Here is a 13,236-nt window from a genome sequence, read left to right as displayed (position 1 = left end):
AATAAATTTATATGCCTTATTTAGAACCCTGAAAATATAGGTATAAAGTACAAATACTCAAATAGTATCTAAATTAAATGTGGGGGAGGAAATTAAAAACTTTAAATTAAAATCTTTGGGCTACATACAATTCAGCTATCCAAACACATATAATTTTATTATAACATATAGTTAACATTTTTAATGAAACCAACATGAAGTTGTGCACCACAGGAAAAACAGGCAACTGATTAGGCTTTAAGACCCAATTCTAATTTGATAAATGTATTACTGCTTCAATATGCAAATCATAGTCCATCCTTTATCAAAATGTTTGTTAAAAGTGTCAGTTTGTATTATAGGATTATTAAATAAAATAGTGGCATCTCTTTCAATAAAATGAGCATACTTCCTTCTATAAAGAAAGACACTGATTTTTACCATGCTAGCACAATGTCTTATCTACTACATTCAAAGTTATCTTGGTTATGAATATAGGTAACTTTAACGATAAAATCTGATAAACACATTTCCCATTGAATTTAATGTTCAAAGTTATATTTGTCATGTTCTATCCAATAATGCCAGTATCTAATCATCTGAGTTTGACTGGCTCATCCCCAGATATTAACCATTAACCAGGGATGTTAGTTTAAAAATTTGTGAATCATTAAGGTCAATGAATGTTACAATTCAGTAGAAAGATTATATAAGAATTTCAACTTCAATTATTATTATAATTTGACAGATAAACTTTTAAGACCCTTGTTTTTCATAATAATATGTGTAGGTTATAGGTTCCCCCACTAAAGGAAAAAAGTTCGTATTGTTAATTCTAGCTATAATTTCTAGCTGAGTCAAAGCTCTAACAGCCTCATAGCAGGAAATCCAAAAGGAAATTCCAGCATCAGTTCCTGGGGCTTGGTAACTCAAAGCTTCTTTGAAACAGAGATACAGAAGTCCTCAAACTAGTTACTATAACCTTACCTCATATCTTCAAGCAAATCGCATTCTGCTTGATGTTTGGCTTGAAGTTTTGTCATCTGCTCAACTTGAATATTTTTCAGTTCTTGTGTAACTTTCACCTAAAATATATCATATATTTATGAAAGCCTTACTGTAACTTTAACCAAAATTAATAATAATAATCATTAACACTTTGTCAGAATATTACAGCTCTTGCTTGACTCTCCCCTGGGGAACAGAAGAAATCCACTATTAGCCACCTAATTTTGTTTACTGAAGATACTTAATGAAAAAAACTAGCCAAATTAACCTGAAACAGAGGAGAAATGTAAGTACGCAAGTATCAAAATTACAGATTAAAGAGGTGCAAAATAAACTGTCATCTCATTTCATGCACAAACTCAGTACATATCTAGGTCTTCATAAAGTTGTAAAGGTGTCTATCTTTTAGTTCTTCCAAAAAGGATTCAAAGGCATTAACCACCAGGTGAGCAGAGTGTAGCCTGGAGAAGGGAGCATAAAAATACTCAATATTTAATGACCGAAATTTATGCAATCATGAAATTATATGCATGAATCGACCACGTGAATTATTCCATGATGGCTGCAGTCTCAGGATGATGCCCTCCACTCGCAGACAGCGCATCAAATCACAATCTCTTTCTCACAAAGGAGAAAGCAAAAGTGACCTTCCAGCACATGCAGTGCTTATAAGCCACTCCAGCCAAGTCGGTCCCGAGGCGGCTCCAGTTTAAACAGCCAGAACAGCAAATGCAAACTGGCAAGTGCCTCGCCCACCAGGCTGGGACGCCAGGGTTCCAGATTACAGTGGGCCTGGAATTCCCCACCGCCCAAGCGGGGCTGCCTGGAGGGATGAGGGTACGTGCGTGAAAGAAAAAAGGATCACTTAACTAGAGAAACCCGGATTAAGAAAGAAAGAAGAGGAAGCAGACGAGAGTGAGTTGGGCATTTAGTAAATGCTTGCCCACGAGGGGAGGATAGAACAGCCTCCTCCACCCAGCGCCCAGAGTAGACACTCAGCAACCATCTGCAGGATTAAGAAAAGGACACAGCCTCAGCCTCAGCCCCTGAGAAAGCTGGGGAAGAGGGCAGTGAAACAGTTCTCGAAGGGCTGGCTCAGTGGGGAAGAGCTGGCAAGCCCGGAGCAACCGTCACTCCCACCCCAAACCCAGATCACAGCGCACACGCCACGCACTGCCCGGTTCTCACTCTCCTAGGGACAGCACCACCGCCTCTTCGCTTCCTACCCAGAGGGACCTGGCAGGAGTAGCGGGGGTGGGGGAAGAAAGGCAGGACTGGTCAATGCCTAATTTCTTGTTTTCCCCTGGGATGGGGGGCGATTACTATTCCAACTTCTTTATGGCCCACCCCGTGGGAAAAGCAGGCCAAACCTTAAGGCTAGGCAGAAAACAAATTCCCTGAAAATTTGCAAATGTGCGAGGGTGGCGACAAGCGGCTGGAGGGCTCGAACCTGGTGCAGACTAAACAATCACACAAGCTCAAGGGTCTGCAAAGCTGCAGGGACTCCCCCTCCTCCCCTCGGTGTAGCCCCGAGAATGCACTTTGCAGCGAGCAGTACTGCCATGCGCGCGCATACACACAAATGCACACCCGAAACTCTTGTGAAATGTCAGGGGTCCCTGGCGTGAAGGGGACGAACCCCAGCAGCCCCTCCATCGGAAAGGCACCTCACACGCACGCCCCCCCTCCCCCGCCTTGAACCGGCGGCAACTCGGTGACAAGCCAGAGGCGACGGCGGTCAAGGCCAGTGGCAGAAAGGGGGAGGGGGCACAGCGGTCGCCCCAGCCGCGATCCTTGGACACATCCTCCCAAAGCTCTCAAGCCCCCCTGCTGCACTCTCACCTTCCTCGGCGGCGGCTGCATGATGCCGAAGGGACATCAATCCTCCCTCGACGACGGCGTTAGCTAGGACGAGGGGGAAGAGGGCCGAGAGGAAGGGACGGCCCAGCGGGCGTGCGTGTGTGCGCGTGTGAAAGGAAAGCCTGAGAAGGAGAACTAGCCCCGGAGGGAACAAGGCCGGCGGGAGGCAGGAGGACCCAGGTCGGAGGACGAGCGTGAAGAGGAGGAGGAGGAGCGCCGGGAAGGCCTGGGGCTCGGGCGGCCCGGGGGGTGTGTGAGCGAAGGAGGCGGAGACAGCAAGGGGGCGGAGGCCCGCGAGCTGGGCGCTGGGTCTCCCAGCTCGCCGAGCGGCTGCCGAGGAGCAGCCGCGTTGCCAGGCTCCACGCCTGCTGCCGGCTCCGGGGCTCCTCGCAGCCGCGCCTCCCTCGCCCCCACTCAGGCAGGCTGGCCCTCGCAGAGCCCGACGCCCCCGCCCAGCCGCAGAAGGTGGAAGGTGGCGCCGCGCTCTCAGCTTCGGCTGCTCCACTCAGGCCGCGGGTATTTCCGGCCCCAACGCGCGGCGCAGCGCCCCACTCCGGCGGCGGAGGGGACAGCGCGGGTCACAGCCGCGTTCCAGGGGACGGGCCAACTGCAGGGAGGGAGCGTGGTCCCGGCGTGGGGCTCCGTATCGTGGCGGGGACGGGGGGAACTAACGGATCAGTAAGCGAATGGGAGGAGTAGAAACGCTAGGAGAGCACAAATCTCCCCCCGCGTCTTCTCCGAGAGTGGCACATTCCAAACGCCTCCAGTCCTCCCTCCCCCAGACTGGGAGCCAGCCGGGGGCTTCCCGCGCGCTTTCCCGCCAGCCCGCCGCGACGCGCGCCTCCTGTCGGGGACGCGCACGTGAGCGGGAGGGGAGAGAGAGAGAAAAAAAAATCTGCGCGGACGCACGCGCACAAGCCGCCCCTCCCTCCCGCTGGCTTTTGCTGCTGCAGCGTTTTGAGCGGGTTATAGGGACGCGGATGCTCAGAGTGAAGTTTTTACAATGGGGGGCTGGGAGCAGTATGCCTGTGGCAGTAGGAGATGCTTCATCTCGATCCTCCAACACCCTTCTCTCCAGAGCGGATGGGCCGGGCAGCTAGATAGGCACGAAGGGAGCGAGCACGAACAAGCCCTTTCGCAGTCGGCCGCAGGTGCCTGACTGTTGGGGGCCATGGTGGCGGGTTGATGTCGAGTTGCCCTGCAAAGAAGAAAAAAACGGCTCCCTGCTACAAGGCATTCAAGTCAAGCAGCATGGACTCTACTCGAAGGGAGCAGTGAGGTCATTAAAGGCAGGACCCCCATTTCACAGATGGAGTGGCTAGGACCCATAGAGGACTGGAGACTTTGTGAAGGTCACACAATAGGATTAAAATCTCTGGGTCATGCAGCGTTCTTTAGGTTATAAAGAAACAGATGCAGATGATAACCATGAGGAAAAGTAGAAGAGACAGCAGGAGCAAAGGAAGCCCTTGCCTGCGAGTCAGGACCTCTGGATGCCAGTTCCCTCTGCCTGCCCCTAATTAGCTGCTTGAGCTTGGGCTTCCTCATAAGCCAATGAGAATGCTCAACCAGGCAGCTGCCACCCCAGTGTGTTCCTGCTCTGTCCAGATCATCCGGCGGTAGGGGTATCAGCCTCTCTTGGGGTTCTTAGAAGCTTGAAAATACCTCTTCTGGAGTCACATGGCTGTGTGGAGGGTTAACTAGATTTATCAGAAGTTGGCATCTCAGACACCTGTTCTCAGAAGTGTAGTCACGCAAAACAGGAAAGTGAGTGAAGCCTGGAGAGACCCAAGTAACTTGCTCAAGTTCACATGGCCAGAAACTGGGAGGATGGAACTTGAACCCAGGTTGTTTACATTGAGTTAGCCTCGATTCTTGTACAGGAAGGTGATAGATTCAGAGCTGGGATTGAGTCAAATTTAATATAGAGCTGTGAGCACTGGGGATATAAAGGTGCTAAATGTTGGGAGATTTGGGATCCAGCCTCCACCTCTGATCTGCTAAGCCTTCTCTGGGCCTTGATTCTAACTGCAGAATAAGTTAAGTGAATGAGTCTGGAACTTTGTAGGCTCTACACAGATTAAGTCAGTCAAATCCTAGAGCTTCACTTTATGAATTTAGGAGGGCATCCTCCACTTGATTCGGCATTATTCCGAAACCAGGAATGGCACTGACTCTAAAATAATTTCCTTTGAAGGGTCCCTAAAAAAACTAAGGAGCAACATCAGTTGGACTTACCTACTACTGCTTTTTCAAAAATGATTTTAAAACATAAATGTTTCAAATTTACCAAGTACCCTTTCCAGACCCCAAGTTTTCTTGTTGCTTTTCTGAGTTAATCTTCGTTGTAATCCTATGAGACAATATTATTTTCTTCATTTGACAAATGAAGAACTAAAGGCTCGGTGAAAATAAGTGACTTGCCCTGAAGTGATGATTTTGGGACCAGAACCCATTTCTTCCATTTGCCTTCTATGAGGGAGTGTTCGAAGGAATTAGGAGAGTTGACCCAAGAAAAAAAAAGCAGACTCAGGATACAATTCATATGTTCCAAACTCACAGGAACAGGGAAAGGGGTTTCTGTGATTTATGCAAGCCTGACTTAAAATATACCCCTTTGAACCAAGCTGGGAACTTCGGAGCCTTGCTCCTGCAATACAGGCAAGCAGCATATTACCATTAAGATCTCTTGAGATTCTTTGGAGGAGATGCCACAGAGCTGTTTCATGGCCACAGAGCAGCATGAACTGTGGCCCCAGAGACAGAACTAAAACAAGTATCAGCTGCACCTAGGGAAGGAGGTTTTCCAGGCAGAGCCACCCCTAGAGAGGATGAGCTCCCCCCATCCCTGGAGCTATGCAAGGAGTGCTGGCTTCCTTCCATCAAGGAGGTCACGTATGGGATTCTCACCCTGGGAAGGAATAACAGCTACAGTTTATGTTGCCTCTTCTATGTTTCAGGCATTGAACTAGGCATGTCATTTACATTGTTTTTAGCCCTTACAACGCCCCCTCATGATATATATGACCCCATTTCACAGATTTCACAGACTGAGGTTCAGGAGTGAAATGACCTGCCAAAGGTCAGACAGCTAGGACAGGAGAGCCAAGTCTGACCCCTGGCTCCCTCTGGCTCTGAAGCTGTTCTCTCCCTCCAGTATGTGTGCTGCTGTGCAGTCTCACAGAAGGAATATGATCTAAGTTTAAGTCAGAGCCAGGATGAAAAGCTGGCCTGAAGCAGATACATGAGTGGGCATTGGAAAGTGAGTTATTCCAATATTCTACAGGGCTCGCAGGAGAAACTCAGGGAGGCAAAATGTGCAGTAACCCTTGAGCCTGAATAGAACATGAAAAGCACTCCATCCTCATCCAGAGTGGGCACCCAGGACAAATTGAATCTCCATCCAAGGCTCTCTTGAGAGAAGGTGGCCACCATCCCATCTACCTATACTGCACCAAGGCACCCCCCTGGCCCTTTCTACAGCTGGAGTTTACAGTCCCTTCTATTTCCTTTCCTATTCTGTCAATAGTCCTCACTCACATTGGCACAGAAGCCAGCTATTCCCTGCCTGTGCCCCACAAAGCCTAGCTGGGGATGCTGCAGACAATGCAGTCTGTGGACCTCACTCCCATTCACTTCCCTTCTATCCTAGTCACTTTTCCCTCCCCTTCTTTATCCTCCCCACAAATACATAGGGGCCTTTGCTCCTACCTGAGCTCATCCCCTTAACACGGTCAGCCTAGGGTGGGACTGTGCCCATCTCCATCATTAGTCAGCTCTTAAGACAGAGAATCACAGCCCACTGGAATGAAGCTTCAATATCGGTAGCCACCAGAAGAAGGTAGGGGCTCTCCCTAGGACACAAAATAAGTTGGTGGCAGAAATAGACCTCTGATTCCATTCAGCATCACTCAAAAAGCCCCTTATTCTGGGCTCAGTTACAAGCAGGTCTCTGGGTTGAACCCCATGCCCTACATGCACTCCAGGAACTTCCAGTCTCAACACATGAACCAAAGGTCACAGCAGTGAGTTGAGGACATGCAGGACCAAGAGAGTCATAGGGACCCAGATTCTGCAAGGTGGTAGCAGGGGTCTAAGGCCAGAGATAAATCCTTGAGAGGCAGGCACTGGAGCAGGGAATTATCTGGTCAGCTGGTGTAACAGACCTTGTCAAGGGGAGTTACAACCTGGGATGAGGATGAGGGGACAGTCAGTCTCAGGGCTCTAGTAGGAGCTGGCAGTCACATGGTTTTGACATAAAGAGGCAGGAAACCAAGATTACAGTCTTGCTGTGCCAGATATTTTCTGAGTGTGACCTTTGGTACATTAAATTCTGTCATGTCTTCTTCCTGGGAGTGGTGGTGCAGGTTAAATGAAATAATAGGTATGTAAAGGCTGAGGAGCTATGTGAGCAAGTAACTGCCCATCCTGGATATATCAGGGAAGGCTGAGTGACCACCTGTGTGGGACACTGACAAGGACCTTCCCATTGAGAGCATCACTATGATTACAATTCTGTGAAACTGGGACCAATGGGTAAAACAGGTTATGGTGGAGGGGTGACATCATAGGGATCTGGAGTCAGACACACCTAAGTTAGGTAGATGTCCAGTTCCTCCTCTCCCTAGCTTTGATCTAGTGCGGAAACCTCTTTTCAACTGGTTCCCTTGTCCGTAAAAGGAGAATAACAATTTTTTGTAGGGTTGTGATGGGAATTGAATAGGAATGTTTATATAATATGCCTGCAACCAGGCTGGCCCACACATGTGAGTTTCCTTTGTGCTTGCATGTGTTTTCCTTCAGTTTCCCTTCATTTTGTTTTGGTTTTGTTTGTAAATTAAAAAATAAAACACAAAAAGAAGAATTCCCATGGGTTGAGCCCAGTTGCAGTCCTGGGTTTTGCCCCTGACTCACTGTGAGGCCCAGGGAAGTCCCTGCCCTCCCTTCAGCCTTCATTTCCTCATCTATAACACCAGGGAGTCTCTCCAAAGCCCAGCCTGGAAGGAGGCAGATACTACCCATCTGTGACTTTCTATGGAGAGGACCCTCCAGACTAAGCTGAGGAATGGGGTCGGGCAGGGATTAGGAGAGTGAGATGGAGTTGTGGGGGAAGGACAGAAGGATGGGGAACTGGCAGCTCTGTAACCACTGTGCACTGGCCTATGAAAGAAGCAGGTCCGCTTGGCTGAGGAAGCCTGCCACCTATTTTCCCTTAGGAGGTCAGAGGGCCAAAATGAGCATCCTGGAGGGCTGGAAGATGCCCTGGCATCCTGCCTTTCCTTTCTGGGCACCTGCCCTTCCCCTGTCTGCAACACATCTACACACCCATGTCCTGTGGCCAGGGTGTGCTGACACCACCCTCAGCTGGCCCAGTGTGTGGAGAGGAGCTACCCCAGGACCTGCACTCCCCTCTCCATCTCAGTCCTCTTGAATGGGCACCTAAACCTACCTGTCTTCCCAGTCCAGCCTCGGGCCCTTAGATGTGATCTAATTCTCGCCATGCTGCTGCTTTGGGCAGAGCACATTGCTTTAGAATTCTGAGAGCACTATCAGTCGCTATGGGAGGAATTCCCTGGCTCAGAAAAGCTCTTTCAGCTGAAGAGAGCAGGTGGTGAATCTCCCTGAAGAGACAGACACCGCCTACACTGTAGGCAGAGCCAATGCTCTAGTTAAAGGCATCAAATCCACCTCCTCCATCTTCTTGCTGATGCTTGTCTATACTGGGCACAGTAATAATAATAGCTCATGCTTTATAATAGTTACTATATGTCACATTTCGCATAAATAATTTAATTCTCACAACAACTTTGAACAACTATTAGTCCATTTTACCCCAGGGTCATACAGCCAATAAACGCCAAACCAAAATTTGTACCCTATTAATCAGGCTCCAGGGTCTATGCTGCTAACTGCTATGCAAATCTGCCTCCAGAAGATGGTATCCCCCATAAAACCCAGGTCCTGACTTGGGATATGGCAAGGTGCTTGCCCTAGCATCCAAGCATTTTCCTAGACTTGCCTGAGCTGAGAATCACCTAGGGGTGATTGTTTAAAACATGGGCCCTCAGCCCCTCCTCTGAGCATTCAGTAAGTTTGGTGTGGGAAGAGAGGCAGTACCTGACACATGGAAATTGCTCCCAACTATTTGTTAAGTGAACGAATGTCCCTGCCTTCTCTGAGCCTCTACTCATCTCTAAAGTGGAGTTATGGTTCTCTACCTTGCCTCATTTCCAAGTGTGGCTGTATGTTGAGCCAGTGTGTGTCTGTACCAGCATTGCTTGGGTGTGAGGAGTTGTTTACAAGCACACCTGGCTAGTTCCAAATAGTAGCTATAATAATAATAGCTAACATTTCTTGAATGCTTATGGAGTACCAGGCACAGCTCTGAGTGCTTTCGTTGTGTTAACTGCTTGATTCTCACGACACCCAATTATCCTAATTTTAAGGATGTGGAAACTGAGACTCAGGGAGGTTAAGTAACTTGCCTGTCATCACACAGTAAGAAGCAGGATCTGAACCTGGATGGCCCTACTCCAGTGTCCAGAAGTGAACCACTCTATCATAGTTTCGGGACTCATCCAGCCCCTTCTCTTGGGATCTAGGCTGCCACGGTTTAATTGAGCAAATGGAATGGTTACTGTAGCACTGGAAGCAGACCTTGTTTTAAGAGAGGTGAACAACCCCTGGAAATGAACAATGAGAGCAAAAACCACAGGCTGCAGGGGCCTGAGCCATGTTTGGGAACAATCCTAGGAAATGAGCCTACAAAGGTGAACTACCTTGGGTGTCCCTCCCAGATGTTTGCTCTAAAATTTAAAAGCAATCCTCCTTTATGGTGTTGATAATGGTCTGTAATAGGCATGTGTGTTGCTTATCTCACCCATCCGATCAGTGCCCCCCATTCCCATAGATCTCTGGAAGATCTTGTTTGTCACTGAATCACCAGTACCTAGAATGAGGCATGCTGGATGGATGGATTTGAAAATCTAAAGACCCAGAGGTTGACCAGCTGTGGAGCATTAAGTGTGGGCAGCCAGTTAACAGAATAAAAGGCCCAATACAGCACCCTAAAGGCGAGTTTGCCTGATGGCCTGCAGAGGCCTATCATGTATTTATACTTAGCCCTCTGTCCTCACATCTTGCACTGGGCCTGTGACATCACTGCTGCTCCTCCCAGGAGGTGGCTTTTGAGTGCATGGACCATAATGAAGAGGATGGATGGTTCTGAAGGACAAGGCGCCTTGAGCTGGGTCACACTAACTCCAGCGCCTTTCCCCTCTGCATACTGGGCACTCAGCTTAGGGGCTTGGTTAAGTGCTTGGGTCAAATTATAAGTCAAACTGACTGGTTTTACTTTTGACTCTGCTGCTTTCTAGTTATGTGGCCTTAACTGCATAATCTAGATACTGCATACCTCTCCAATGTCATCTTACATTGGCTCTGTGGCCCTGGGCCCAACTCTCACTCTCTGGGCCTCAGTCACTGTGTCTGTTGGGATGATTACCCTTGTGGCCCACGTGGCTCTGTCTTTCTCTAGTTTTGTGACCATCAAGACTAGACAGTGCTTTATAGACAGTAGTAAAATGAATGTGAAGGTGAAACTTGGCCTTTTCTCTCTGGGGCAGGCAGAAAAACCTCCAACCTAGCACTGATCACAAAGAAGTGATCACATAGACATCATCTAGATATTACATCTGGGTGACAATTTTTCAGGCATATCTGGAGATTGTTAGTCTCTACTTGCACCCCTACCCTCAGTCCTGCACTGTGCCCCAGGAGACAGGCCCCTGTGGCCTGCATCAACAAGGCCCCCTTGCCAATTGACTTCCACTTGGGTTTGGACAATGAGAAACAACAGGAGACTAGAGGCTGAGCAAAGGGTTGGGCTGTCTGTCCTGCTCTCTCCCTGCTTTGGTGCCTTCCCCACTCCCTACTTGATCCCATTCCTGCCAGGCAGCCCTACCTCTCACTGGGCACCAGCAACATGATTTCTGCCCCTCCTTCAGCCCTAGTTTCTAGGTGGGTGCCTCCCCTTCCTTTTGTTTGTTCCCTTAACCTACCTACACCTCTTCCGTTTGAACTGTTAGTGAATTGCTTCCTTCTGGCCTCCTAACAAGACTCCTAACCTGACTTAACAAATCAGGTCAAGATTTTCTCCAGAACAAAGAACCAACAACCAGCTTGGTTCATGAAGAGCCCTCCAATGCACAGTGTGGTTTCTCTAAGATCTAATTCTGATTTACTGTCACTCTTATAGGCAGTCAGATGAGAGAAGGGCACCTACAGCAAGGTAACAGTGACTGGCCTGGTGAACCAAGACCACAGAACAAGACATGGCTCAAGTCAGAGCATGGTCATACCACGGTTCAGGCACAGTGAGCGGCAGGGCTGCGGAAGGCCAGGAACCTGCACTGTTCAGGGCAGGCTCCATGGAGAGCTGGACAGGGCCTGAACAGGAACCACAGTGTGCTGGATAGGGAGGGAGGAAGAGGAGGGAAAGCTTATCTCAGGAGTGAGCTGAGCAAAGCCTTGGCAGAAGGAAGTGGGATCCTAGGAGGCAGGAGCCAGGGTCAGGGACTTGGTGTGGCGCACAGTGGGCAGTAGCTGGCTGCCCCTTGGCCTCCTTCAGGATATGACCTTTCACCCTACCCTAGCCTGGAACAGGACTCTTGCCTGAGGAAAGGCCTCCCACGTTCCCTTATAAGCCGTCCCACCTCACTCAGGGTTGTACTGCCTGTAACCTCAACCCTTTCACTTCCCTTGCTAACCGCACCTGCCCAGACTACAGCCATAGCAAGGCCTATGTTTCTGTTCTCATTTCCTCCACACCTCTGTAGGCTCCTAAAGCGTTTCGATTTCTTCACAGGGGTTGGGCCTGACATGGACCAAGTTATCTTCAATCTTCTGTCTCTGCCTCCTTGCCATCATTCCTGCCTCTTCCCCCAAACTGGCTCTCTCCTCGCCTGTGCTCTCCTAGCAGCTAGAGCAAGCCTTCTTATATGCTATTTTGACCATGCACTCCCCTGCTCAAGACCCTTCTATAGGTGTCCCTGCCCTACAAATTAAGCCCAAGCTTCTTAAAGTGGAATTCTAGGCCCTTCACCGCATGACTTCTGCTGGTCTATCCAACCTCATCTCTCAGTCTCACCATTTTAGGCATCCTTTGTTCCAAACACAACACATATTTGGACTTTTCAAGAACTCATTAGGTTCTTTTTGCAACTTTACACTTGTGAATATGTTGTTACCTCTGCCTTCAGCCTTTTCCCCTTTTCTCTGCCTGATAAACTCGTATTCATCCTTCAAACCTCAGCTCAGACCCCCTGCTTCTGTAAAGCCTTCCTCCTTCCCCCAGGTCAGAATTATTCCTCCTGTCTATGGGTCACCACAGCCTTGTACACATCTTGATGAGAGCACTAAGAATAAGCTGACTAGACTTCTATTTTGTTAAATCTTTTTCTGAACTCCTCTTCCAAGCTGGAACCCTTTTTAGCTATGTGACCTTGTGGAAGCTCCTTAACCTTCTCAGGTGCTCTCCCCGAGCCCCAGGCTGGACAAGGTGCTCTCTGTGGAGAGTTATCAGCTCCTATATGTACATTGATAATCATGATTATCCCATGATTCTGTACCTATCTCCCACCAGATTGTGACCCCCTTGCCAGTAAGGTAACAGGCCAGGTTCCTGGTAACCAAATTGTCTCTATATCCCCAGTACCCACCATTCTAGAAATCCTTATGGGAGAGGCAAATTTAACCCAAATTCCATTTTCGCAAATAGGAAAACTGAGCGTGAAGAGGCACAGAGATCACTCAAGGTCATGAAAGGCTTCAGGTCGTTTTCCTCTGCCCTCTCCCAAATCCTTGCACCGGCCTGCTCTCCAGGGCTCTTCCCCAGTCTGGGCAACAGCTCTTGATCAGAGATCAGGCTTGCACCAGGCCTCACCTGTTGCTGTCCCATGGGCTTTCAGGGTGGAAGCTGCCAGATGCTCAGCCAGTTTTACTTCCCTCTCGGCTGCAGATTACTGAGAGCAACTGTCAGACCTCAGGCACTTCCGTTTCTCTCAGAGCCAGGCTTCCTTTTTGCCTGTTTTGTAGGCAGCAAGCAGACCAAGTCTCTGTGCCAGCTTCTGGGGAGCTTTGTTTCTCCTTGGGGGCCCAATCCAGACAACTTGGGTGGTGGACTCGCACTAAGGACAGTGGCAGGAAAGCCTGATTATCCAAAACCCCAGGAGACTGAAGTCTTGACCTTGACAAAACCTCATTTGATCTGTATAGTTGGGGAGTAAAAGACCTCACACGAGGCAACTTCTGCAGAATAATAAACCCTCAGAGCCATTCGTGGAAACCGTTCATTTTATAGATGGGGAGACTGAGGCTAAAAAGGGATTT

The 13,236-nt window shown here is 48.9% G+C and overlaps 1 protein-coding gene across 2 annotated transcripts in view; it reads right to left on the bottom strand.

Moving 5' to 3' along the window:
* The window catches only part of FCHSD2 (FCH and double SH3 domains 2), a 208,892-nt gene extending 196,009 nt beyond the window's left edge, over positions 1–12,883 (bottom strand). Inside the window, exons 1-2 of one of the 2 annotated variants that reach the window (XM_016161455.2) lie at positions 12,791–12,883; positions 967–1,064 (exon numbers count right to left, since the gene is read on the bottom strand). In XM_016161455.2, coding sequence (XP_016016941.1) covers positions 967–1,064; positions 12,791–12,805 — 113 coding nt within the window. In that variant the 5' untranslated portion in view covers positions 12,806–12,883. Of the gene's footprint in view, positions 1–966; positions 1,065–2,829; positions 3,389–12,790 lie in introns of those variants that run through there. The other variant, XM_016161454.2, reaches the window with a different exon arrangement.
* Positions 12,884–13,236: the final 353 nt, after the last annotated feature.

This window comes from Rousettus aegyptiacus, unplaced genomic scaffold, assembly GCF_014176215.1.
Source record: "Rousettus aegyptiacus isolate mRouAeg1 unplaced genomic scaffold, mRouAeg1.p scaffold_m13_p_5, whole genome shotgun sequence".
In the NCBI taxonomy this organism is placed as follows: domain Eukaryota; kingdom Metazoa; phylum Chordata; class Mammalia; order Chiroptera; family Pteropodidae; genus Rousettus; species Rousettus aegyptiacus.
The sequence above is the reverse complement of the archived record's forward strand: the minus strand, read 5'-3'. Positions and strand labels throughout refer to the sequence as shown.